The sequence below is a fragment of the Penicillium lagena genome (genome assembly GCF_028827675.1).
Source record: "Penicillium lagena strain IBT 129212 chromosome Unknown utg000002l_segment0_segment0, whole genome shotgun sequence".
NCBI lineage: Eukaryota > Fungi > Ascomycota > Eurotiomycetes > Eurotiales > Aspergillaceae > Penicillium > Penicillium lagena.
The window spans coordinates 1,614,451-1,640,398 of NW_026623223.1; the positions used below are offsets into that span (position 1 = coordinate 1,614,451).

General features: G+C 51.5%; 10 protein-coding genes across 10 annotated transcripts; 1 reads left to right on the forward strand and 9 right to left on the reverse strand.

Annotated features, from left to right (window-relative positions):
* Positions 1-966: 966 nt before the first annotated feature.
* N7510_003405 (amidohydrolase) lies at positions 967-2,577 on the forward strand (the record flags this gene model as incomplete). The annotated part of the gene is made up of 1 exon (XM_056975332.1): positions 967-2,577. The coding sequence occupies one exon, from the start codon at positions 967-969 to the stop codon at positions 2,575-2,577; it is 1,611 nt and encodes a 536-aa protein (XP_056835288.1).
* Positions 2,578-2,979: 402 nt separating this feature from the next.
* On the reverse strand, positions 2,980-3,293 carry N7510_003406 (uncharacterized protein; the record flags this gene model as incomplete). The annotated part of the gene is made up of 2 exons (XM_056975333.1): positions 2,980-3,088; positions 3,151-3,293. The coding sequence occupies 2 exons, from the start codon at positions 3,291-3,293 to the stop codon at positions 2,980-2,982; spliced, it is 252 nt and encodes an 83-aa protein (XP_056835289.1).
* A 263-nt stretch (positions 3,294-3,556) lies between these two features.
* Positions 3,557-5,709, reverse strand: N7510_003407 (putative GABA permease; the record flags this gene model as incomplete). Its single annotated transcript, XM_056975334.1, has 8 exons — positions 3,557-3,720; positions 3,775-4,168; positions 4,235-4,321; positions 4,382-4,914; positions 4,974-5,121; positions 5,179-5,209; positions 5,290-5,503; positions 5,607-5,709. 8 exons carry the CDS (start codon positions 5,707-5,709, stop codon positions 3,557-3,559), a joined length of 1,674 nt encoding a protein of 557 aa, XP_056835290.1.
* An 823-nt stretch (positions 5,710-6,532) lies between these two features.
* Positions 6,533-9,669, reverse strand: N7510_003408 (ankyrin repeat domain-containing protein; the record flags this gene model as incomplete). The annotated part of the gene is made up of 4 exons (XM_056975335.1): positions 6,533-8,222; positions 8,270-9,035; positions 9,122-9,189; positions 9,245-9,669. 4 exons carry the CDS (start codon positions 9,667-9,669, stop codon positions 6,533-6,535), a joined length of 2,949 nt encoding a protein of 982 aa, XP_056835291.1.
* A 611-nt stretch (positions 9,670-10,280) lies between these two features.
* On the reverse strand, positions 10,281-12,643 carry N7510_003409 (bifunctional K:H/Na:H antiporter NHX1; the record flags this gene model as incomplete). Its single annotated transcript, XM_056975336.1, has 5 exons — positions 10,281-11,515; positions 11,574-12,233; positions 12,286-12,435; positions 12,503-12,535; positions 12,601-12,643. 5 exons carry the CDS (start codon positions 12,641-12,643, stop codon positions 10,281-10,283), a joined length of 2,121 nt encoding a protein of 706 aa, XP_056835292.1.
* Positions 12,644-13,112: 469 nt separating this feature from the next.
* N7510_003410 (putative sucrose transporter) lies at positions 13,113-15,179 on the reverse strand (the record flags this gene model as incomplete). Its single annotated transcript, XM_056975337.1, has 4 exons — positions 13,113-14,512; positions 14,568-14,889; positions 14,945-14,984; positions 15,058-15,179. The coding sequence occupies 4 exons, from the start codon at positions 15,177-15,179 to the stop codon at positions 13,113-13,115; spliced, it is 1,884 nt and encodes a 627-aa protein (XP_056835293.1).
* A 642-nt stretch (positions 15,180-15,821) lies between these two features.
* On the reverse strand, positions 15,822-18,132 carry steA (sexual development transcription factor SteA; the record flags this gene model as incomplete). The annotated part of the gene is made up of 4 exons (XM_056975338.1): positions 15,822-16,068; positions 16,124-16,207; positions 16,323-17,943; positions 18,009-18,132. 4 exons carry the CDS (start codon positions 18,130-18,132, stop codon positions 15,822-15,824), a joined length of 2,076 nt encoding a protein of 691 aa, XP_056835294.1.
* Positions 18,133-19,715: 1,583 nt separating this feature from the next.
* On the reverse strand, positions 19,716-20,075 carry N7510_003412 (uncharacterized protein; the record flags this gene model as incomplete). The annotated part of the gene is made up of 1 exon (XM_056975339.1): positions 19,716-20,075. The coding sequence occupies one exon, from the start codon at positions 20,073-20,075 to the stop codon at positions 19,716-19,718; it is 360 nt and encodes a 119-aa protein (XP_056835295.1).
* Positions 20,076-20,522: 447 nt separating this feature from the next.
* On the reverse strand, positions 20,523-22,107 carry N7510_003413 (uncharacterized protein; the record flags this gene model as incomplete). Its single annotated transcript, XM_056975340.1, has 2 exons — positions 20,523-22,003; positions 22,059-22,107. 2 exons carry the CDS (start codon positions 22,105-22,107, stop codon positions 20,523-20,525), a joined length of 1,530 nt encoding a protein of 509 aa, XP_056835296.1.
* Positions 22,108-23,587: 1,480 nt separating this feature from the next.
* On the reverse strand, positions 23,588-24,759 carry N7510_003414 (zinc-dependent alcohol dehydrogenase; the record flags this gene model as incomplete). The annotated part of the gene is made up of 3 exons (XM_056975341.1): positions 23,588-23,634; positions 23,692-24,046; positions 24,103-24,759. 3 exons carry the CDS (start codon positions 24,757-24,759, stop codon positions 23,588-23,590), a joined length of 1,059 nt encoding a protein of 352 aa, XP_056835297.1.
* Between the last annotated feature and the right edge of the window lie 1,189 nt (positions 24,760-25,948).

A 25,948-nucleotide genomic window follows, 5' to 3' on the forward strand; every position in this document is an offset into this window, starting at 1 on the left:
GCAGTTCAATATGTCTCTTATCGTCATCGGATATACAGCCGTATAGCTGGCAGCCATTCACAGCCCAAAATAGGGGCGGAAAATGGGATACGGCTTGTCTCAAAAGGGAAGTTTGAAGCAATAGCCAATAAGCGATGAATATTGGCTAAGCTTATCATCACTCGAGTGATCGCAATGCGGGGAAATAATAGCCTTGGTGATAACCAAAATTTGGGGTAAATTGGATCCCTAGACTTCCGATACACTTCCAGTGAGTGCCGGGCCCATTGATTTACCTTTATGACATTTGCAGTCAAGTCTCCAAATGTTTGGATCCGCAACTCCACTTGCTCTTAGATTTGTTGGTTTACCGAGGAGGCATGTGCTAAGCCAATCGGCATCATTTCATGCTCCGGTTATTACAGGGGCTCAATACATTCAGCAACTCCTGATACAAGGCATTCGATTCATCTTCTTCGTTTTTTCTTTTTATCGTGCACAAAAATATAACAGGCTATCACATCTCAGTATGACTCAGTTCATAGCTCCTCGAAGGTCTATCTCTCCCCCGAGGTCGATATATCAGTTGTCTCCACTGCCCCGGATCGCCAACGAAATGGACCAATGGTGACAATTTGCGCGGTCGGCTAGTTGCAACGTCAGATGCGTGTTATTCTATCCAATGAAAACGATAACAATTCCATCACGAGCCTTGGCTCAACTTTCAGATAACAACTCCTCGGCAACACTAAGTTCTCTCTTCTTTCAGATACGAATCTAGATTACCAGGTCATAGCGGTGTTTTACATTACTGACTTCTAGACGGGCTCGGCAACCGTGTTATTTCCCTAACAGGAAGGTCCTCCCGATCGCCATTGTTTTAACGACGTGCACAATTTTGGAATCGCGCAGCACCAAATAAATAGGCTCGTATGGGATCTTTCATTCTATTTCAACACAGGCCTGAGACCTTTTCCAGTAATCATCATGACTTTCGTCTTCAAGAATGGTCGCATTTTTGCGCCTTCACATCCATCGGCCAACGTCGACAATGATTTTTCCGGGGGAATGATCATCGAAAAAGACCGCATCACCCATGTCGGATCCCTTGATGAGTCTCAAATTCCTCAGGATGCAGAGGTCATCGACTTGCAGAACAAGATTGTCATTCCTGGATTTATCGATAGCCATGTGCATATTCTGCAATACGGCCAGTCCTTGTGCAAAGCAGATCTTATAAAATGCACTTCCCTCGAGCAAATCCAGCAGACTATCAAGTCCTATGCTAAATCTCACCCGACACTGCCGCGAATTCTGTGTCGCGGATGGATTCAGTCATCCACCAACGGAATTGCCCTGGCCAGTATGCTAGACGGCATCGACCCACGCCCTATCTATGTTGATTCCTTTGATCTTCATTCAATGTGGTGTAATTCTGCTGCACTGGAAGAGATGGGGGCCCATACTGCACCTGACCTTCCCGGTGGCACTATTCATCGAGATGAGACTGGAAGGGCTTCTGGTCTAATGGACGAGTCTGCACTGATGAACCTCGCCTGGCCTTATCTGGAGAGTGTTACGTCAACCGAAGACAAGTTAAGCGCCCTGGACACGGCAGTGAAAGCGTACACCGCTGCCGGCTATACGGGTCTGGTAGACATGGCCATGGACGAGGGTACATGGGAGATTTTGAACCTCTATCGCCGAGACAAAGATATCCCATTCCACATCGCTGTCCACTGGCTTGTTCCATTCACCGCCGATCAACAGGCCAACTTCAAGTATGTTGACCGGGCTATTGAGCTTCGCAAGGAGTTTACCCAGCAGGATTTCTGCATCGCAGGAATCAAACTGATCTGCGATGGTGTTGTGGACGGTTGCACTGCGGCTCTACGCCAGCCATACAGCGGTAAATCCGATCCCGTCGAGCCCATTTGGCCTGAAAACATGTTGCAGGAAGTTGTTCAGCGTGCAGATACAGCCGGCCTCCAATGTGCCATTCACGCTATCGGCGATCAAGCTATTCATCAGGCAATCAACGTTCTCTCGAACGTTGGCACGCCGGGTCGGAGACATAGGATCGAACATTTGGAATTGACCTCTTCGGAAGATGCCAAACGACTTGGTCAGCTAGGCATCACGGCATCTGTTCAACCCGTCCACTCTGATCCAGCTTTGTTCAAGGCTTGGCCAAGTCTTGTTGGCCCTGAGCGCTGTAAGCGTGCATTCGCATACAAGGAGTTCTTAGATGGAGGGGCGCCTCTTGCAATCGGAACGGATGCACCAACAGCGCCGCACTTCCCGCTTCCGAATCTTTATAATGCTACTACTAGGCGATCTGCTCTCGAGCCAGAATCAACCAACACTGTCAACCCGCATTTCGGACTGACACTCGCTGAGGCAGCTACAGCCGCCACGACTGGTGCAGCCTATGCGCGGTTTGCAGAGTCATGGACTGGAAGCTTGAAACAAGGGTTAAGCGCGGACTTCTTGGTTGTGGACATGCAGTGGACCCCGGAAAAGCTGCTGCAGGGGAAGGTATGCCAAACCTGGTACCAGGGAAGAAAGGTATTTGATTTGGAAGCGGAATCAAACTAGGGACGCCCATGTTGAATGTCCTTGTAGCTGTATAAAATAAAAAGAAATGCGTTGGTTATGCACTGTTAATGATTTTCCTAAAAATAGAGTCCATTTTGATACGCCCCCACATTGGTTAAAATATGGTGGAGCATCACCGTGACATCACCACATTTCCCTCCCAAAGCGAAATATGTACTATCTGATTCAAATTCATATTCTTGCATCATAGCTTCATGGATATCCCCAGTACCTTTCAATGAAGCCGGATCACCCGGCTAATACTGTCATCACATAGGTCTCTCTACTCCTCCGGGTTAGATTGCGGAGCAAGATCAGCGTTTGTAGCCGGGAGGTCATGGCCTGCGACAAAATTATGAGCACAACTCGTCCCATAGGAAATCACAAGAAAGCCAAATATAGTCACGCACTTCCTGCTAGATCCTTCTTTCCCGGCAAGTGTTGCAAGCTTTTCTCTAGATCCTCAAAGGCATGCTGATGCGCGAGTTCGGCACATACGGCTCGTGGCGACCTGTTGGCATCCGGAAATGTAAGTTTCATCTTCCCAGACGGATAGTCTCTAGTGTCACATACGGTGCTACCTTTCTGTCTTGAAAGACATCTTGGTTGTTGAAATTCTGCGCCACCGGTGGGATCAGAGGCTGTTGGTCAAAGGAGTGGCGGCGATCTGAAGATGTAGTACTTAGAGAAGCACCGTGGATGGTAGTTCCGGCCATGTTGTGCGGAATTGTTGTACGTTGGACTAGACAGGAGTTACCAAAAGCTTGGGCTGTTGGCTGTTACTTATTGAAGGGTAATTAAGAAGGAATGTGAGAAGAGAGCCTAAGTATTCTGGGCCGATGGTCAAGTCATGCGGGGAGCATGGTCGTTCCACGGTATCTCAGGATGTGGCAAACATAAACCGTGGACGTCATTGTCATTTGGGTAAGATAAATACAGACAAGGATGCTATCAGATAACCTGGATACCTTGAATCGTTCTATATCTTTTGTTCAGAAACCTCGGCCTCTGTTTTACCTACATCCTCCGGCCCAAGGGTTGTCTGCGGTCCCTTAAACGTCTTCCTGGCATGAAGAGCATAGTAAAGGATAGCACCGAGCCAAAGCGCTCCATTGATGACAACAGTGTAGTTCATATTTTGCGCTAAGTTCTACAAGTCAGCAACAGAACAGAACACAATACCACAAAGAGACTTACGTGACGGGTTTGGTCCCTCGGTAGGAATCATACTGAGTACAATCACAAAAGCCATATACACGATCGCCACAACTGCAATCGGCTTGCTAAGATACTTGCCCGTGTAGAACTCGCCAGGGACGAACTTGTCCTGGCCCCACAGTAGACGCGCCAAAATGGGCACTAGCCAAGCGAGGTCGTTGCCTGCGACAGCGAGCGAGAACAGGGCGTTAGAGGCAGCGTTGTCAATGAGCGCGAGGAGGCCGATGATTATTGCCATTCCACAAACGCCGCAGACCATCCGGACGGGCTGATACTGCATCAATGGGGACTGGCTGACTTTGCGGAAGAAGGACGAGAATGGTAGCGCGCCGTCGCGGGAGAAGGCCCAGCTTTGGCGAGAGGCAGCGAGGACCTGGTGGTCTTTTCGTTAGTATTATTAAAGGTAAGGTAATGACGGAGATGGGAGTGCGAAACGTACGATGCTAAGTCCCATGAAGTATTGCACGACCATTACCACAGCCATGAAGCCGAGGGCGCCATTCTTGCCCAGTGCATCAAAGTAGACCTATGCATAGGTAGCCAATCAGTACAGAGATCTGATTTGTAAAGAAGAAGATAAATTTACCTGAGCCATAGGCTGCCCAAACTTCGAATTCAAAATGCCCTCGATATTCTGACTCATGGACGTCGCAATCGTAGCCACAGATAAAAACCCTAGAATTCCACACAGGCCAGTAGACCAGACGATACCCAACGGAACAGCGCGCGAAGCATGGGTAGCCTCCTCACTCATATGGACACACGAGTCAAATGCACCAATGGTCCAAATGGGCGAGAGCCACGCCATGATAAACGCCCAACCCGTTGGCCAGGTGGTGAGGTTTTCGACTTGGCCAAATACATACGCGCCCGAGTTGACAGGCGGGTGGTTCTTCGCTTTGCCGATGGGGAGAGCAACGGCTGACGCAACTACGAGCCCGACGTTCAGAAAAATGCAAGCCGACTGGATCTTTGGCATGATTCTTCCGAAAAAGGTGGCGAGGAGGCCGTGAGAGAATACCGTGGCTGCGTAGGTGCCGTATATGATGGGCCTTGAAGCTGTCCAGTTGCCGTCGCGGGAAATGGAGACCATGGAGAGGAGCATGTTGGCGAAACCATCTGAGAAATAGATATACTTGTTAGTAAGGACTACGATGTTCATATTTGAGAAAACTCACAGTCTATAGAGCAGAGACCGCCAATCAAACCAATGGTATTGCTATATCCTACCACAAAGCTCAGCGGATTTTTCCATTTCTCAGCACTGTAGTAGTGAGTCCAGAAATAAAGACCACCGGCCGTGGGCATTGCCGATGCCAGGTCAGCCTATAAAAGAGACATATGTTAGCTCAATGCGGCATACAGATCTCCCCAAAAGCATACCATTGCCAGGCTGACAATAAAGATAAAGCAACTAGCACACAGCCAGCCTAGTAAAAAGACAAGATCAATAAGCCGTCCCGAAACTCGGATCTAGTATATTGCATAGCATACCCTATTGCACCAGTCAGCCAAAAGCCCAACATCCATGCGTCGTATTTGGATTTGGGCGCAATATTTACCCAAACCATTCCCACCGGACCCGCAGGCATGGAAAACGACAAGGTCGACGCAATAGAGGGCAACAGACCCATGATACTGAACGCGACGGCAAAGATCTGCAGTGTTGAGTAGTGGCGGCGCAGCTCCTGCTTGTATCCCAGGGTTGCTAACGCAGCGCGTTAATTGAGCGAACAAAGAGACAACAGGAGCGTAGTTTCAATTGCACATCTGCAGAGCATAATGTCAAGCGCAGATAAGATAAAACTCACCCAGCAACTCCATATCCCCAGTTTCGGCGACGGGAGCATCATCACCCGCAGCGAGCGGTCTTGCGCCGCTCGCGGAAACAGATTTCTTTATCTCTTCGAGCATTTCGGCTGCGTGGTGTCTTCTCTGCACAGCTAGTATCTTTGTCGGTGTTCAAGAAGGGTGCACAGGAATGAAGTGAAGGGAGGTCTTTCGTATTAATACGTAAGACACAAGGGCTGTAAGCAAGAGTCGTCGAAGGGGTTGTACAGACAAGAAAAGAACATGGGAACTTCGGTCAGACAATCATTATTGACTCGGGAAATAAGCCTCTGATAAAATAGCAATAAACCTAAAGCCCATCAAATCTACGCTCGCACGCCCAATCGTCATCTTCTCCTCACTGTCGGCACGGCCGAGCGACTGCCAGTCATATTCGTAACTGGGACGATAATAATTCCCGAGCGGGGTTGAACCCGAGGTAGGTGGCTGAAGGCGCGAGTCTAGCAGAGTCAATCATGGCTGAATTGGTTGCTAGCAATGGTAGCACGTGAGCATTTGTAGAGGTAGATAAGAGATGCGTTCTTCTGAGTGGACGGTGTTGGTAGTGATAACAATCCTGATATCGTATAGATATGGCAGATAGGGGGCGATGGAGCTACCCCGGACTGACTTACTGAGTACGAGAGTCAACCATTATCTATCGGGTGGGGCCTATTTCTGCAGGAGAGTTTGACACGACGCAAGTATTGCCTGACACAGTTTAGACTAGAAATCACATCATTATATAGGGTTTGGATGATTGCACACCCCGTACATTAGACAAATGTGGTAGTATGGCTGTGCCAATCACGTCAATAATGTCCTGATGGCTGGATATGGTTGAACCCTCAAGCGCTTGGTCGGAAAGAATGACTCGTTATTCATTAACCATCACTTCATAAATTTCTTAGAAGACAGGGCCACTCGCCGGCTTTTCTGTCTCCCCCTTGAACTGGACAACACGGCCCCATTTGGCGCCCAGAAGCTCCACCACCTCTTCCCATCGCTTCTGGACTGGTGTGATGTCAGGAAAATCACCGGGCATCTTGCCCGGCCATCTACGACCATAATTCCCCGCGTACATCAGTGGCGTCCTGTCGAGATTATCCTTCGCATTCCAATCTGCGCCGGCATCTACTAGCAGCTTCGCAACGTCAAACTGCCCGCTGAGAACAGCATAATGCAGAGGTGTGAAACCAGGAAAGCTCTTTCGATTGACGTCCGCGGGAACCGGTGGTGCGAGCAGGGCCTGCGCAAACGGCTCCCGGCCTCGCTCGGCGGCAAACATGAGACCGGTGCGCCCAAACTGAGGGTCGACAGCGTCTATGGGCAGGCCAGCTGCTAGCGCGAGAGGAATAGAAGCCGGAGAGCCGACTGAACAGATTAATGGGATTGTGGGCTGTAAGCCGTGCCGAGACAGCGCCGCAATGACCGCGTCCTGTGCGAATGGCGTTTGCACCGGAACCCCCGACGAGGAGTTCTCATCTGTCAGGGGGCTGTATTCAAGAAGCTTCTCGACAGCTGCCGGGTTGCCTGACCAAGCAGCTGCTTGCAGAAGACGCCCGAAAAGCTCGCTATCGATCTTTCTCCCGACGGCTTTTTTTGACCTTGACTTCTCGATAAGAATTTTTAAAATGGTGGCTCGTCCGAGCATGGATGCTACCAACAATCCAGCCTCTGGATATGGCTCTGATGGCTCCGGATTTGGTACTGTGCGCAATTGCAACGGTTTGGACATATTGGCATATGCCAGAGGACGACTGACTACCTCGGTGCATACCTGCTCCAGCTGATACGCCGCGATCACGTCTATGGCGGATCTGATATAAGTTACCCACTTGGCTCGAACGGTGCTCAAGATGGGATACCAATGTTTCCATTCAGAAAAGAATTTCAACACATCTTGGATCAGATCATCCTGCTCAGTGCATTCGCGCAGATGCCACGCCCAGTATTGGATGGCATACTGGTAGAACGGTAAAAGCTCGCCCTCGCCGTTGTATCGTGGGACGCTCCAGTGAAAAGCCGCTTCGTATGTTCCCATCTCAGGTAAGGCATCCTCACACGCTATGTCCACCTTCTCGATCTGGACAGTTCCCCTGGTCGATATTGAGAAGCGGTGGCCCTTGTAGCGAGCATTTGTAGATTGATAGGTAAGATATGTCAGGCAGGTCCTCGCCAAGTCTTGGTACGATTCGGGGAATCGATCATTGAGAATCTTGTCCATATACTCCTGACAGCTATAATGAACCATCCTGACGATATTTGTGTGTGGCTCGATTGTCACAAGCCCAGTACAGACGCTGATGATATCCTCCTCGCTGATCAAATTGGTATGATCAAATTCGTCTTCGTCCGGCTCGCAGGCAAGCGCATGACACAGCTCTTGGACAGTGATAGGGCGGTAAGCCAGGGTCACCCAGTAGAGTATTCGGTAGGCTAGATCCCTTTCCTCTTCGTTCTGTCGTGCTATTCGCGCCATTGCTTCATCGTACGTCGCATTCAAGTCATTCGGTATTGATTTCAGCGCCTTTAAGACGCCTTTCAGTGTTAATTTGCTGCATAGGGAGTCCATAAAGAGTTTGGCAAGAAGAAACCTGAGATATTAGCAGATTGAAGTGCGCAGCAATTTTGGTGGACTCACATATCTTTCGCATGTTTCAAGACGCTGGTGACAATTTGTTTGACCAACGAGACTTTGCCCTTAACCCAAGCCGACAGTCGTTTTGCCGTCTGCACCCTATCAACGACGTAATTTGTGATATCATCCTCGTGGGCTTTTATGTCTAGTGACGTAGCGTTCCGAAGCTCTGGGGGAACATGTTTGGATCTTGAAGTTATCAGGATGTGTGCCGTCTCTGGCAATTGACTGAATTCGTGAAGTAGGCCGGCCCTCACTCCTTCCGAGCATTCATCAAGTGCATCTATCACGAGGAACACACTAACATGTCTGTTAACTTCATCACGAAGTGCGCCAGACAACTCCCGAAGTGTCGGTCGGGCTCCACGATCCTCGATCATGCAGCGGTTGTAGAGGTCCTGTAGATTCGAGACGCCGTGTTGATCCAAATGGACGATTTGTCTCCACAATGAGCCAATAATATTCTCGATACTCTGCACCTCGCGGTCGTTGTAGTCGCAGTAAGCGTATCCAACGGCACTTAAACTATGCCTCTTTAGCCTTTTTTGGAGATCCTCGACGATGATTGACGACAATATAGTCTTCCCGGAGCCCGGAATACCTGAACACCACAGCACATTGCTCCCGGAGTTATCGAACCAGTTCAAATACTCAGGAGACTCCAGGAACCACTTCCCGGAACCTAGCTGTCGCTTCGAAAGAAGAGTTTGCTGCTTTAATTTGAATTCTAGTGGAGACATCCACTCTTGCATAGCCTGAGCCCTTTCGCCTGGGAAACCAAGAAGTCAGCAGTCACAGCAATAGGTCGGCCCTTCTCAACTCTACCTTCGCGACTTTCTTGAAATATTTGCATACTGGTATTCATTGCTTGGGCTTGCTCAGTCATGGTGATGGTGTCAGTTTTTATAGTTCTCAGAAGCGCCCTAGGCCACCATCAGTCCTTAGTCCGGTTGTATATTGTAGATTGGAAGTACCTACAGCTGATCTCCCTGAAGAGCAAGGCTAATCGTTGTCTTAGATCGCTCTATCCGCTCCAAAATCGCTGTGCATTCATCTTTCTCCAATTTCCAGGCCAGGGTATTCGCCACCTTTGATCTGTTTGACATCTTGTCCAGCTTCGTCAGCAACTCTTCCATGGCTGTGTGAACCTGGTCCAAGGCCCCGTTCTTCGCGCCGAGCACTAAGATGCCTTCAGACCATGTCTTCCACTCTGGTCGATCTGCTTCTTCGAGTCTACTTCGCAGATTTGTCATAAGCAGCAGGAGACTGGCAGTCTCGTATGAGAGAAGAGCCTGTTCTTTTGAGGCATGTTTTAAGTCGTTCAAGAATCTGATCGCCGTCGCTGTCGTCTCAATGACCTGAACAATGACTGCGAGGACACCAGTAACCGAAATCGGGTCCATCGTAGTAAAACTCTATTTTGGCAGCGTTCTACTAATCTGCTCTCACACTTGGAAAGGACAAAGACGATGATAAGACCATAAGCGAATATGTGCTTATGGAACTTCTCTAGGCCTTTGTCATGGGGCTTAGTATCTACCCCGCCCGCTGGTAGTGTCCATATTTGAACTGGTACATAAGTACTGAATTCTCACTGGCTAGAGCAACAGTCATTTGCCGAATTTCCACGCCTCGGTGAGAACAAAAGGCACTGATCTAGTGTACAAGTGCTATAGGTTATGCGCCTTTCCGAAGCTGGGAATCCATTCATTTGCTACTCCGTTGTCGGCTTCTTAGATATCGAAACTGCCCATACTGAGGAGTTTCTTCCTCTTCCATGCTTCTTAACGTCTCCACTAGGCATTTGGGGCCTATTCACAGAGTCCCTTCCTTGGCGCCCCGAGGTGGTGATGCTACAAAGAGAACAGACCAGCGGCCAGGGCTCACTGAACACGAAGCAGATGGTGCAAACTGAAAAAAGACAGGCGAAAAGAGAACGTTTACGGAAATAATGCAGCTCCCAAGAAACACACAAAGCTAAGTATACATGCATAGAAAAGAAACGGAAATGCCATCAAACAGCTCCCGGGCCCGGGCCCTTGTGATTCGATTGGTCGAGTAAGAGCGTGGGCTTGATATAGTCCTCGTCGATTTGGCGGAACCATGCGGCGTGGTCGCCGCTTGCGCCGCCGGAGAACAAATCCCGAAGAGCTTCTCGGGCGCTCAGGGCTGGCTGACGCGAGGGTGAGACGCTGGCTGGGGTGGCGGCGTTGTGGGGGGAGGCAAGGTGTGAGGGCTGGCTAGCCTGCGAGGCTGAACGGCGCATGCGAGATGAAGTGGGCGCCGCGTGGGCAGCAGGCGGGAGGTCGTCGTCGGAGATGCCCTCGAGGTCGAGGTCGAACTCATCTGGATGGGTGGGCTGACTATTCTTCTTGCCGGTTGGTGGCAGGCCGAATTCGTCGTCACTGCCGCTGCCGGAGCTGGGTCCGACATGCCCGTTATTGAGCAGGGTTGCGGTGGAGGAATGATCGCGCCGTGCCTGTGCGTCCTTGGGACTGTAGGCTGTCGAGTACATGCGTGTGTGGGTGTGAGGCGGACTCGGACGGCGATTGTTCCCGCTCGAGTAGCTGTGTGCTCGATCGCCCAGGGTGTTGCGTGGTGCACCACCGACGCCGTCGAGAGGAATGCTTGCCTCTCCATACCGCGGTGTATAGCCGATACCGGTGTCAGACCGCTTATAGTAGGTACCGCCGTTGGTGACTTCAATATCGAATTCATCGTCTGAATCAAGCTCCTCGACAACACCAGTTCGAATACCCATGATCTCCAGCATGCGAGCCGTGGTGCCTCCAAACACAATGACAGTGAGCACCACCACAACGAGAACGGTGGCCCGTAGTGACGCCGCGTTGACACCGGAGAGACCCGCGGCAAGCGCGACGCCGACAGCACCGCGCAGCCCAGCCCAGAAAAGCATTGCCTGGTAGGCGAAGGGCAGCTCGTCTGCAACTTCCACTCCCCGGCGCCGCGCACGGTACCGGATGAACCAATTAATCGCCTTTGAGAGCGGGAAAACGGCGAGGTAACGTGCGAGACAGATGCCGAAGACCGCCACAAGGATAAACAGCGGGTTGAACTGAAGGTTGGGCTCGACGAACAAATCCAGGCCGAGATAAATAAAGATAAAATTCTCGGACAACTGCGCCATCACTTGGAACAGATATTTAGTGGACAATTGTGTGCGGCGCGACATGTTGTAGTAAGCATAATGCTTGAGAGTAATTCCGCAGAAAAGGAGCGAGACAATGCCTAGGTCAATGGGTCAGTCTCCTCCCACATGGAAAAAAAAAAGGACGTTGGCACCCACCAGAGAGATATACGCCATTGGAGAAGAAGTAGCTGGCATATGCAACGAGAACCACGAGACAGCTCTCGATCTTCGGCATCCGACGCACCAACGTATACTTGAGTCCCAGCGCGGTTACGATTCCCGTAATGATACCGATGACCATGCTACCAAAGAAAACGAGCAAGAAGAGCCCGATGGCCTCAAACAAGTTGAGGATGGTCAGCGAGCCAGCCTCGCTATCTGCATATTTCTGCGCGGTCTCGAACAACACGATAGCAACGGCATCGTTCAAGATCGACTCGCCAAAGATGATCGTGTATAGCTTTGGCTCGACTTTGTACAGGTTGAAGATGGCCAGGATGGTGACCGGATCTGTGGCGGAGAGCGTGGCGCCCACGGAGATAGCCTCCACGAAAGAGATGTTGAGCCCGTCCAGCGGGATTCGCGTCCACAGGTACAGAACCAGGCCGAGCACGATGGCCGAAATGAAGGTGCCCGCGAACGCGAAGGTGAGGATTGTGCCGATATGGCGGAAGAAGTTGGCTTGGTGTAACTCGTAGCCTGAGGCGAGAATGATTGGGGGGAGGAGGAGGTTAAAGAAGAATTGGTAGTCGAAAGCGACACTGTCTTGGAGGTTTGATTTGGGGGTTAACCGGATAATCAGCCCGACGAACATCCCTTCATATCGTTAGCACATTTCTCAATTTTCTTTTTGGAATTGTGGCCATACCCGCAAAAATCGATAGGACCGTCTCGTGCACCGCCTGGATCTTCTTCTGCTGCAGGATGTAGCTCGTGAACAGGGCGAAGATCAATAGCATGATCATGATAAACAGCGCCCAGGAGCTGGTCATCTCCTTTGCGCCCGCCTCGGGAGTATCTGCAATGTACCAACACGGGTCAGATTATACGACATCTCGAGAAAGTGGATGTGGTTGCATGCGTACCATCAGGGTCGGAGTCGGAGTCCTGTGCTCGCCCTGTGAATTCGGAGAAAGGTTAGCGCAAAGCCCTTCGAACACACCCCTCCAGGGAGAAGACGCACGAAGCAGGAAGTGGACGGCATCGCCCATCAGTTGGGTGGCCATGTTGAGCCAACAACCCTTGGGGACCCGAGCAGCGCGGATGATATCCTGACAGTTAGCTCGCACAGCAAGTCGGAAGCGGCCAGGACCAGACGCGCATAATCCGCAAGCACGTGCAGTAGGCGGATACACTGGGATTGCGTCAAGAGCACACAGGTGGGAATGTCAAGAAGGTCGCTGTTGCGCGTTACGTTGTGCCTTGGGGGTTGAAATGCGGGAGGGACAGTTGGCCTGTGAGGGAGTGAGTATGGTTCGGGGGATACAGTACGTGAATAATTACAAGGCTGTCGCGTGATATCAGGGTTATACGAGGTACGGGTACTAGTAATACCGTATCCGTGACACGTGGTCCACCAACAGTGCCAAGAAACGGCAGGACGCGGCAGGTTATACGGCTTTTACAGATTGGGAAGTCAGTCACAGTGTCTAGTTAACTAACAAGTATATCGCTCGACTGTTTTAACTTGGAATATCACCGGGCCGGCCCTTCAGCGACCCGCGTCGTCAACCACGCCGCCACCAGGGCAGCACAGCCTCCAAACCGGAGCACCCATCCCACGCTATCATCCCACGGCTCGCCGCGCGGTTTCTGCGCTGCTTTGAAAACAGCGCTACAGACCAGACTCGATAGAATCTGGGGGAATGAAATAGCCACATTGTGCAGTCCGAGGATAATCCCTGCCTGGGCGAGATTCTCCTCGGCCGGCGGTGGTCGGCCGTTCTCGACGTCCTCGCTTGGGCGGATTTCGCTCCCATCTTCATCAGCATCATCTTCGGTGTTTGCTGGTGCATATCCAGTAGTAGTGGCAGCAGCCGCAGACGAAGAAGGGGGAGGATGGCGCACTTCTCCGACACTTTCGGACAACGCTGTCTGGCGAAGGCGTGACCGCCGATCAACATCAATGCGAGAGACCTCGGCGGAAATCAACGCAAAAGGCGCCCACAGGGCGACGGCCCAGCTGATCCCAATGATGCTGACGACAACCGTTCCGGCATGGAAGGAGTGGATGAACAGCGTGCTGAATGTGCAGACTGCGAAAAGGACGTGGGAGAGGAGCCATGTTCGGCGGAGGGTCAAGCCCGGGATCTGTAGCCGCGAGAGCCAGATTGGTTTCTTGTCCGCGAGCGGGTACTTGTCTCCTGGTTCGTTGAGGAGTGGCTCGGATGCTGTGCCTGTCGGCATGGCGGAAAATGATAACCGGCGAGGAATCTCTGGTTCTTCTTCTCCCAAGTCGCCGCCCCAACTATCTGGTCTTTGTGATGTTATTGGCTCTGCTTGGCCGTCATAAGTTGGAACGACAAATAGCGGAAGAAGCATGTTAGCCGCGAAGGATATAATCGCTTCAACAAGAAGCGCAAATGTCCCAATCCGCGTAGCTTCCTCCCATGCACGGTCAATCTGATCCTTGGAGAAATTCGGATTGTCCTCGAAGATCGGATTGACATATAGCTGGCCAATGTAGGTAGTCGAGTAGAACAAAAACGGAAACCAGCCTACCCAGGCTGCCACCTGGACCTCGCAGACGCGGGCGATCTGCGGCGGAAGATTCTTGGTCGATTTAAAGGTCTGTCGAAAGAAAGAAACAATACCGAGCCCATCTGAAGAAGGTGGGCCTTCGAGGCGAGGGTCGCGCTCTTGGATATAGAGGCAACTGACCGCCAAGGTAATCAGGAGAGAGAACGACGCAATCGAACAGAGAACCTGGAACTGGGTATTGCCGAGAAAAGGGACGAATCTGGGCAGATCGATGTACCCAAAAATAAAGCCCAAGATGTTACCAACGCCCGTGAGTCGACTAGCCCACGCATTAGCCAATTCCTGCTGGTGAGCAGGACAGTTGTCGACGATGAATGCGCGGATGCCGGCTTGCACTGGATGAGGTCATTAGCAACCCCGTACCATTAAACGTAGAACAAAATGACTTACCCGTATTAACAGAAAAATCAAGACAATACATAAGAACCGTCGCGGCAACAATAACAACCACTTTCGACCCCTCAGACGCCGGGTCAACACCAAAAATAGACAAAAATCCGCCGACCAGCCCCTGGACCCAAGCCAGAGCCAATAAAGAAATCACAGTGGCCACACTGCCCACAAGCATAAACGGCTTCCTCTTACCCCATGAGATGCGGCAGTTGTCGCTGCGGATGCCGATATATGGCTGGACCAAGGTGCCCGTTAAAGGGCCGGCGATCCATACAAATGCGAGGAGTGACTTGCTCATTCCCAGGGAGAGAAGGTAGGGCTGGTTGGTTTTGGTTAGTATGGGGAGGCAATGACTGGAATCCTCAGTGACTTACCGAGCCGTGAGATAGTTCCACAGACCAGACCATTTGGAGACTGTCCTCAGGTTAGCTTTCAAAATAACGTATATGCTACCTATCTAGATAAGTATAAAAGGAAGTAAAATTACCCTCCAATAGATAGAGTGAGTATAAATAGATACCACCAGCTCTTGGACGACTCGTCAACATGGCCCACGCCGCGCCCCGCAGGCTCCATGTCGGCGTCGTCCGCGACGTAATCGGCAGCCATGAGAGGGGTTCTCTCGCCAGGAAGATGACCTCCTGATAGGCTCATATAAATTTAAATTAAAAAGAGAGAGAGATATAGATATTGGCAGATGGTAAGAGAGGCTGATGAGGTGACATGCAACTAAAGAAACGACGTCAGCTAGTATATCACGTGATCGGCCCCAACATTTTAGGTTATTCACTTGGTTGTGTAGTTTACTATACACTTGAAGATATGCAACTTGAAGTTTTGTCCAATTCAGTTCGTTACATAGATCTGTCTATAATATAGTGCGAGTCGCACGGCCGGCCTTCCCCGCTCCAATGGACAATACCGGATGATCCACCAGAAGCGTTCCTACACCCAGAACCAGTACCTGCCGTATTCTGACCACCGCAGATCAGACAAGATGTTCGAGAACCAAAAAAAATTAACAAGGAAAAAATGCGAGAGCGGCTGCAAAAAGGGCTGCAGGAGAATCATCAAAGGAAACGCCGACCAGGATGGTCGAGGGTGGTCAGATGAGAAGTAACATGAAGCATACATTATAACACCGCACCATAAGCGCCAAAGAGGGGTTCCAGAGGGCATCAAAAGCGAAAAGCGGGGAAGCTTTCGCTGACGAAAGTGACGAAGTACACCAATGGAGTACACGAATCAAGCTCACAGCTGCTGCTGGAGCAGTTGAGGCGCTATCATGTGCGGGGCAACGACGGTCTGCATGGCCGATGGCATGCTCATAGACCCGGGGATTGGTGCCATATGTGGCACATGGATCATATCCTGCGCATGCGCCGGCGGCGACATATCGTCTTCTGGGGAGCCGAAGTCATGAGCGTCGTTCTCCAGATCGTCCTCGTGGGTAAACGGCGGCTGGCCATCATGTTGAGCCTCGTGGATGCGTCGATGTCTGAGAGGACTGGTTAGTAAAAGAAGGGATAAGGATGTCCGAAGGTAATGCTTACTGTGCAAGATTATCAGAGCGTGAGAAGGCCTTGCTGCAGTAAGGGCAAGGGTACGGTCGTTCTTGGGTGTGAGTTCGCACATGCCTAGGCGCCCGGGTTAGTCGGCGGCTATCGAAAGATTTCATCACACGGGTAGGCAACGCAGATCCGCCCCACCAGGACGGGAACACAATTCAAAAATAGAGCAGAGAGAGCTTACCTTTTGAGATGTTCTAACCGCTTGAAGAGACGCCCACATGACGGAATGGGGCACGAGTGCGATTTCTGCGGATACGGCCCCAACTCCGTCATGGTAGCACTCCTTGCGCGACGAGTTGGTCCGGGGCCCGAGCGATCCGTGCGGCTGGTCGTGCTATTTTGGACAATGTTCTGTAAGGCTGCGTTCGTTGGAAGTGCGGTCAAGTCATCGGGCGGGTTCGACAGGGGCACGCCGGACTGCTCGGCGCTGTTGTCCTCGAGATTTTGCAATGGGGTTCCATGACGCGACATTTCCTGGAGCAAGTCCTTTTGCGGAAGCATGGCGCTCGGATACGTGCGCGCAAGATCTTGGTTGGCCTCGTCTTCGCCAGAAGGACCCACCGAGTTTGAGACAGATCGGCGGAGATCACTGGGCTTGTGCGCAGCATAGGTAATCGGCTGTGAAGGCGGCGTTGCGGACGGAGCCTGGGACACTGCAGCAGCATGAGCCACAGAGGTAGGGATAGATGATCGTCGTCTTCGCTGCTTGTAGGTCGGGGATCCCTCAACGGCAGAATATACATTAGACGAGAAGGATCGAGGCGCAGAATATTGGCCACCGGACAGATTAGACGGCGGAAGCTGCATCATTCCGTGATATCCAGATCCATGTGACATGTCAGGGACTGCCGTGTAAAGACCCGTATCTTCGTTGGCAATGTATGCTGGCTCAGATCCCAGTCCGACAGAGTGCTGCGGAGGAGTAACGGGTTCAAAGGACAATCCGCGGTTGCTGTAATCCTCATACTGGGATGAAACAAAGGACGGGGCCGGGGAGTACTCGTAGAAAGTCGGCATGGAAGAATGACGCTGGTGAATGCGGGCAATGGGCATGCCATTGCGGTCGTACTGAATGGTGGTGCCATATTCCTGTTCGCGCTTAATAATTCCCTGGACCAGATTGTTCGAAAGGGGCATCGGCGTGTTGTTGTACATGGCCTGGCTGCCAGAATCGTCCTGCAGGAGAGGCATCGTCGGCGGAGCCATCTGGGGAGGGGGCATTGCGTCAACGGTCCGAACGGGGGAGGTGGGCTGGCCATATGTCGTACTTGCGTGGGCAGCAAACGAGGACGAATTGGCCTGTTGTGCCTTGGTCAATTGCTCGTACAAGGACTGGGACGAGTCGAATTCGAAGGATAAAGCCGGTTCGCTAACGGCAACGGTGGTCGCCTCCTGGTTCATCTTCTCGCGCTTCAGATCGCGTTCGAGCGCATCAAGAAATAGTCGGTCGTGAGGCACGCTATACCAGTAAAACACCTTTTGCTTCTTCTGGGTCCGGATGCAGTTGTTTTTGTACATGAAATCCAGAAACGCGCTCTTGGGCTCTTCCAGGGTCGCATCGGTGCCGGCCTTGAGATTTCGCAGATCCGAGAAAATGCCTTCCTCAAACTTCTTGGAGTTCTTCACGGGGCGGCCAAAAGCCTGGAATCGAAAGGCGAGACATCGGACGATGTCGGTGCCGGACATGTGAAAGAGGTTATTCCAGAGGACACAGGACACGTAGTCGCCCGTGGGGAGGAGGAATCGTCGAATGAGCTGATCGGGTTGCCAGTCGACAGGAGCGGACAAAAGAAAATATTTCACTGCGTCGGGTGTATGTCAACAAACATAACCCTCGAATGCTGGATCCAGCTCGTGATCGACTTACAATTATCGACTTGCTGCAGCGCAACTTGCGCGTCCTGTGGTAGACTCTGCTGCGCCTCGGTTGATAGCATGAACGTCTCCGGTTTCTGGGGAGGCGCCATAGGGGCGCCCGGTTGGGAATACATGGCTACACCACGCGCACTATGAAAACCATCAGCGTCCGACCGGGAGGAGACAGTTTGATAACGCAGGCGCAAACAAAGGGCGGTGTTCCAGATGGGACCAGCCCAGACAAAAGAGTGGTTGGTCCCTTCGGTCTTTGTTGACTCCTTTGTTGTGAGACATGCATCACCGACTCAGTTTCCGACTCACCTTCAGAATGATTCGACTCGCGGTGTTCGGATCAGCGGTGCGCGAAGGGCCGCGACGAATATGCGAGAGAGGATCGTCAAGGTATTTTTGGAAGGATGGGATGGATGGAGACGCGAAACGTCAGAGGGCCAGCCTCGGGTGGGTAACAAGCGTCGATGGGAGAAAAGAACACAAAGAAAAAGAAAGAAGATCAGAGAATGGAACAGGACCAGCCAAGTTGCAAGTCTCTGAAGGAAGGGGATGGTTCGCGCACAGCGGAAGCAAGAAACGAAGGTGAAGATGGGTGAAGAACAGGCGATAGGGAGAGAGAAGAGAAGGAGAAAAAGGGCTGGCCTGACGGAGGAACAGAGAGCGAAACGCTGGAGTGGTGTGGTGACGGTGTGGACAGGATTACACCATCACGAAAGTGGTAATATACACGTATGGTGGTGTTTGTGACAGTATTATAGTACTGTCATCCCGACCCGCAGCGGGTGTGCCTGTTGAGCCGGCGGGTTTGGGGGCGACTGGGACTCGCTATCGACTGACTGGCTTGCCTCTCTTCTCTTTCAACACCCCCTTCCTTGCAGTCCTCCGTCCAGGATCGCCACTCGCACATCACACTCCCTCTCCCCTCTCAGCACTGGTGACCGGACTGCAGAGGGTCTGTGCGATGGACAAGTCCTACTCGACAGTGAATAATCCGTGGTGGGGCCAAAAGGACCCGCCAAGTAAAACTGGCGCTGGCAACCTGAAGCACCCGCTGGATGTGTTTCACAGGTTCAGTGGGCGCTTACTTGCAGCCACTGAAACCGAGTCCTGCTGGTGTCCCACTCGGCCTCGATTTATCTACACTATTCTTCCGGCTGGGGCTTTGCTTCCCCGAGGGATCATCCTGCTGGACCTATCAGATAGGACTCGTCTCCCCAGCCTTGCCTGCCTGTGACCAGTCGATTTATTATTATTTGACATTTTCGTCGATCGAACAAAGTTGGCACCCACGAGCGGCCGATTCAACGGCCCACCAGGCAATATGTCATATATAGAGATCAGCGGCGTCCAGACCAGGACCGACCGTACCGACAGCTACGATCCCATGGTAGAGAAACGGACACAGAACGAAAATTGAAAAGCTTGGCACGACGAACATCGGGACTGGGTTAGTATGACGACCTCCTCAGCAAGAACCAATGATGATCGCGAAACGAGAGGGGGGAGGGCTTGTCTCTGCCAGGATCTCGGGAGAGTGTGTGTCTCATGGGGTGTAAGAACGCTCGACTGAACTAGGGGCTAGTTACTGTTCCATTCAAGAACAGGTTTCACCTCACCATGATCCAGGTCAATTCACCCTGCAGAATGATAGACTCTTGATGGAGGTTTCAATGCTGCGGGAGAACGTCGGCGCCCCCTGGAAATCTCAGCTGTGCAGACCACCAGAAGGTCGGGGTTCGTTTGATCGGCCGCCCTGAAACGATCTAGAAGCTCCAGTTTCTAGTCTAGGTCGCGCGGGGACTTCAACCGTCTGCGGCGGGCTGGGATAATGTTCCTCCTCTTCTGCAACAGACCCCAATGGGAAAGGATTGATCGTCCCGAACGGAGTCCGGCCGCTGATGTCCCATTGAAGGTCAATAATGGGGGCCAGATCTTCTCTTGCACTGTGAAATACATAAAGTTCCCGGGAGGGGGCACAGAGACCCAAGCAGATTCGGCTTTGCAGAGAAAACGGGAAAACATGGTCAGGGGGTGGCAGGGTCAAACTACCGGCCGCGAGAGACATTCTTAGCCCCAATCTGGAAAACCTCCGATTGATCTTGTGTTGCTCTGCATTATTCCATGTGCCGCAGGGTTCCTGCGTAATTCTCCGCCTAGTCGAGCTTTGGTGATCGCAGCCGAGATGGAACACTAGCATGACTCGAAACGGTTCGGTTGATCCATTCTCACCACCTTTCGAAACCCTGAACTAAGTGTCTATCCCCGTTGTGAGGGGTTTAGGCTCGGCTCTAGTATCCAATTTGGCCCTAGCTGCCGTTCGCACTCTGGAAAACGGTACATTGTTCGGCAATAATGCGGCCTCTTTTGACAAGATGCCTGTCGGGCAACTTCTACACTGGTTTGTACTTGCTATAGCAAGCAGCAGAAGAGAAGGTAAACCATTTTGAAGTAACCCTGTAGATTCGGATTTATATGCAAATAGATGTACTAGTTGTATGTACACAGCTAATTATCAAACAGAGTCGACGCTCTTCCGCCTCTTCTCCACCATAGCCTCCTTCATAAATGGACTTCTCGCTCGGATCTGTCTTCCCCAGATGAGCACCAGAATCGGCGCAAAGGACAAGGCCAGCGAGATGAATGCCAGCACAGTGCTAGCCCACTGGAACCCAAGATGCGAGTACATGCTCGCTGCGGCGAGCGGCAGGAAAGCGGAGAAGGTGTTCTCACCGGTTGCGACGATTCCAATCACGCTGGCGGCGTACTTGGCATAGGCATCAACCAAATAGTCCGAGATGCCCGTCACAACAATCACGCTGCCGGCTCCCACCATTGCAAGACCGATGGCTGGTGCGATCCAGGGGAGATGGGGGTAGGATGTCCAGGCGTAGGTGAACATGCCTCCGGAGATCCCAACCATACCCCCCACAATCGCAAGGTATAGCCTTGCCTCTGGTATAGGAGTGCCGGGGACTTCGGTATTGCGGGAAGCAGAGTTGAAATACAACCGGCCTGAAAATAAGGTCCCTGCCCATCCTATACATTCCCCGATCACGATGGCCGATTGGACGTATCCCGCCTGCACGGCGGTCCAGCCATACAACCCCGAAAACACTTGCTCCACGGACTGTGTGAACAGATAGAGCGTGCCCACGGTGAAAGCGGACCATAACGTAGACACAAAGACCACAGACTCGGTGCAGAACAGAAAGAGTGGCCGTGCTGCGCTGCGGCCTACGATCCGCATAATCGACTTGCCTTGGCTATCAATCTCGTGCTGGGTATAAGTATTCTTTCCCTCCCGCCGTAAAGCTTTCGCGCGCTCCCCCAGAATAGCGATGCCGCGGCATTCTTTGAAAAGGAAGAAATAGATCGGGAAGAAAGCGCCGTACCAGATTAGCTGGATATAGCCGATCCATCTCCACGAGAGAAACTGGAAGATGGACGCCCCGACAACTGGTCCGATACTGCTGCCAGCCAGATAGAAGACAATATACAAACTGATGGGGACATTGCGTGACTTCTCGCTGTCCCATACATTCCCAATGACCGTGGCAGAGGTATTCGCCAGGATGGCGACGCAGCCGCCAGCGAAAAAGCGCGTCACAACCAAAGTGGCAAAGTTCTGCGCCACGGCTTGCGGGATCACGAAGCAGAGGAAAACGCCATAAGTCAGTAGAAATACTTTGCGCATGCCAAAATCCTCCATCAGTGGCAACACAAGCAGCGAGAAGCATCCGCCGCCCATGGCCCAGCTGGTGACTGTCCAGTAGGAATTGGGGAAGTTGGCATCGGAGACGTTGAACTCGGTGTTAATGGCGTCGTGTGCGACAGTGATGATGGTGCCATCAATCATTGTGATGAAAGTGAGCCAGACTGCCAGGATTGTGACTGTCCATTTCCGGGAGTGCGACCAGTTGTATGGATTGCCCGGGTCGCGAGGTCCGTCCCAAGACACGACGGTTATGTCGGAGGCAGGCTCATGGTCATGTTCTGGAAGAAGGTGGTTAACCACGATATTCTGTTCGAAGCGAGTGGCGTGCTATACCTGTTGCCGGATCATCGCGGCCGCTTACATCGCCCCGAGAGAATACCATCAGGCATTCAAATTGATTGTTGCAAGAGAGGTGCTACCCGAATCTGATCTCTGATGCTCTGGCGAGGGTATCGAGAATGACTCCACGTTTCCGTCGATGTTGAAAAAATCTCACAGATATATATATCTGCCTTTGCAAACCATTCGCCACTTCAATGCAACAGAGATACAGAGATGGATTATAAATAAATAAGAAAATGAAGCAGAAAAGAGAATGAAAATCTCTGCGTGCCCATCGCTAGTCCATCACGACAATACCCTGACCCTCGGCATCGAATCCACAAAATCCCGGTTCTCCAGACAATAACCGCTTTCGGATTAGCGCCACCCTGCCCTAACCTCAACATCCACCACAACGGGGTCCGGATCCCTGCGGAGACCCTCGAGCTAGAACAGTTTCTGGAAGTTATGTGAATAAATTAGCTAAGTGATCTCCGATGGCGGCCAGCACGGGCTTCTATACAGCAGGGGTAGCGTCACCTGGGGTGTTGTCGCTTCAGCCTCTTTTAAAGAGATGACTAAGTTTTTGTTTTTGATTGGTTGATTCGAACCATTTTGACGGGCCTGGTTCGCCACGTTGACTGGGCACTACTTACTACTGTAGCAGTATACTAGTTAGGCCAAGGAACAGAGTAAAGATATCAATATGTCAACTCATTGACAAATGCCCCACCATTCTCCGATGCCGATCTTATCACCACGTAGAGGCTCAGCTTGTTTAGGGCAAAAAGAACATTCTCATGACTCGAATGCACGCTTGGCAACAGTTGGAAAATCTTTCCATCCACTGTCTTCGGTGATGCTGAGAAGGATGTGATTTTCAAAAGCCATCAACTCATTCCGGTTCCCCCCTATGGTACTCTCCGTCGAACTCGGGACACCACAATCAGCGTAATAGACAGCGTCATAGATACATATTTCAACGCTGCAAATTTTCACAGCAGACGCGAGCTAGTCTTTGCAGTGTCGGCAGCAACTGTCAGTATGCATCCTAGTCAACTGAATTCTGACCTCCCTCTCCGGTTAACGGAATCCGAATGGACTCCTACTTCTCCGTATCCAATAGCTCCACTCAGCCACAAAGCGGGAACAGCGGCTCCACAGTGGCCGATCTCAAAGTTCATTTTTCGAATGTTTTGCTGCTGATTAGTTTCTGCAAATGTTATAATTAGTGCAGGGCTGCCCGACGGGCGGTGGTTGTATCATTGTGCTTGAATGAGATTGATATCCCAATCATGATCGTGATGGTAATGGAAACGACTATTCTGTTGGATAATGCAAGCTTCAGATAGCTCTGTCAACCGATATAAATATGTGGACTAGTAGGTACTGTCTAGGTTACCTGAGATATAGATCTCAGGTTCAGGTTCAGCCGAGTAAGCCCACATTCTATTAACTGCCTTTGTCTGCAAGTATTGTATGTCCATTAACAATCCGATATCCATTACCCCGTGCCGTTCCTCGATGATACCGCGACCATCTTACTCGGGTATCTCAAGAACATAGCGGCCGGCGATCTTGCCTTGCTCTGTGGAACATCTGTGTCAGCTTACCAGTAATTTCTGAAGTGCAAGCTAATACATACGCATCAATTCAAAGACCTCAGGCAGGTCCTTTAGTGGCACAACTTTGAACGGCGCATGGATCAGGCCGCGTGCAAAGAAATCAACGGCCTCGACTCCATCCTGTCGGTTGCCAACATAGCTGCCCTTGATATTGATCATCCTAACCACGGTTTCAAAGACGGGAGCCTTGACGAATGCATGGGCCGGCAGCCCGATGGCGACGATGGTACCGCGCGAACGAACATATTCACATGCCTGCTGGAAAGGCTTCTCCGTGACGGCGAGCAGGAGCACAGCGTGAGCGCCTAGACCTCCGGGGGTAGCGGCCTTGACGTCTGCGACGATGTCCTTCGATTTAGTGAAGTCGACGAAGGCCTGAGACAAGTTAGCAATAATCGAAGAAGATTATATATAGTAAGCAAGATGGATACCTCCGAGCCCAGCTTCTCGCACATGGCACGCTTCTCATCTCCACCATCGATGCCAACAACGCGCAGACCCATCGCCTTCGCATACTGCTGCGCCAGAGATCCGAGTCCGCCACCAGCACCAACGATCGCGACCGTCTGGCCGGGGCGAGCACCAGACTCCTTGAGACCCTTGTAGACGGTAATACCAGCGCAGAGAATCGGTGCAATCGCATCTAGAGGCACCTCCTTGGGCAGCTTGGACACATGCGCAGCCTTACCAATAGCATACTGCTGGAAGGTGCCGTCGACGGTGTAGCCCGACAACAGAGCCTCGGCGCAAAGAGGCTCGTCAGCTGTCTTGCAAAACTCACACGACAGACACGAGCCATTCAGCCACTTGATGCCGGCGTGGTCGCCGACCTCAATGCCCTTGGCCAGCGAGCCCTTGGCGACCACCACGCCGGCGCCTTCGTGGCCGCCCACTAGCGGCATCTTCAACGGCAGCGGCCAGTCGCCATCCATGGCGTGCAGGTCCGTGTGGCACACGCCACTGTACTTGATCTTCACGAGGACCTCATCGGGTCCGGGCTTGGGCACCGGGATCTGCTTGTACACCGGTGGACCGCCTTTCTTTTCGACCACTTGCGCCCATTGCTTGTCCGGGATAGTGGGAGACATTTTGGATTTTTGGAATGTGGGTGAGGAGAAAAGGATGGGAGACAGTGGTGGCAAGAAGAGTATGGAGAGAGAAGAAGTAAAGCGTGGAAGACGGAGGCGTATCAACAACTTTGTGTAGCAATAGATGATTGTATGACCTGGCCTGATCACACCGTGTCCGATCCATGGTCAAGTTGGATTTTTCTTCCTGCTCCGTTTGCAGGAGCCTTCTACACCTCTGCTGCACAGCTGCCTCCCACACCGAAGTGCCGCTATACTATATATACTAATACTCTGATATGGGCCAAACAACAGTTCTCATGGACACGAGGAAAAAACCCCAGCAATTCATAAAAATAGCTGCTATATTCCCATGAAAGGAAAGGATAAGAAAAAGAGCCGAGATACAGAAGGACGTCAGGGTTTCCGTCTCGGTGTAGAAGATGACGTAATTGACTTCACTATGGCTGACAGCGCTTAGGGTTCCATCTAGATGTCTATGTACAATGAAGGATACTGCATTCATTCTAAATTCCTTGGGATATATAGGACATTTTTCTGGTTGTCGGAAACTCTGGAATAAAAGTAGTGTGGCTCAGCCTGACAGTCAAATAAAAAAACGCCATCATCGACGGTCATTCAAGCTCGGATTTGCAGTAATAGGAAATGAATCAATAAATCCAGCCACTGGCTACCTCATTATCTCCTAAAAGTAGAACTTTGAGGTTGAGGTGGTAGTTGATGGGAAATTATCTTGACAATAAAAAACCAGGGTGTGAGAAGTGCAACCGATGGGATTTAGGGATCATACCCATCCGACGAATGGTTGAGTACATAGTTCGTGCTAGTTACGGATGTGGCCGGCCGAAGATAAATAGGAATTCAAACAGTAGCAGATGATTGGGAATCGGAGCCGCGCAGCTGACTGAAATCCTAGGGCGGCCAGTTGTAGCTATTTTGTGCCTATGATGGGTGCTGGGATTTTCTTCCGGGTGATCTATCACCGGGTGAGACAGATCAAAGCCAAGGGAATCGGGATCGGCCTCGTCCTGCGCTGCGCAGAAAATCGACAAAAATCAACCATGATAGATGGTATTTTTGGCCCAGAAAATAATATTGAAACATGAAAAAAATAAAAATAAACAGTGTCTAAATATGCCGGAATGCCCCCATTGCTCGATTGGGCGCACCTCGCTGGAGGTGTTTGTAT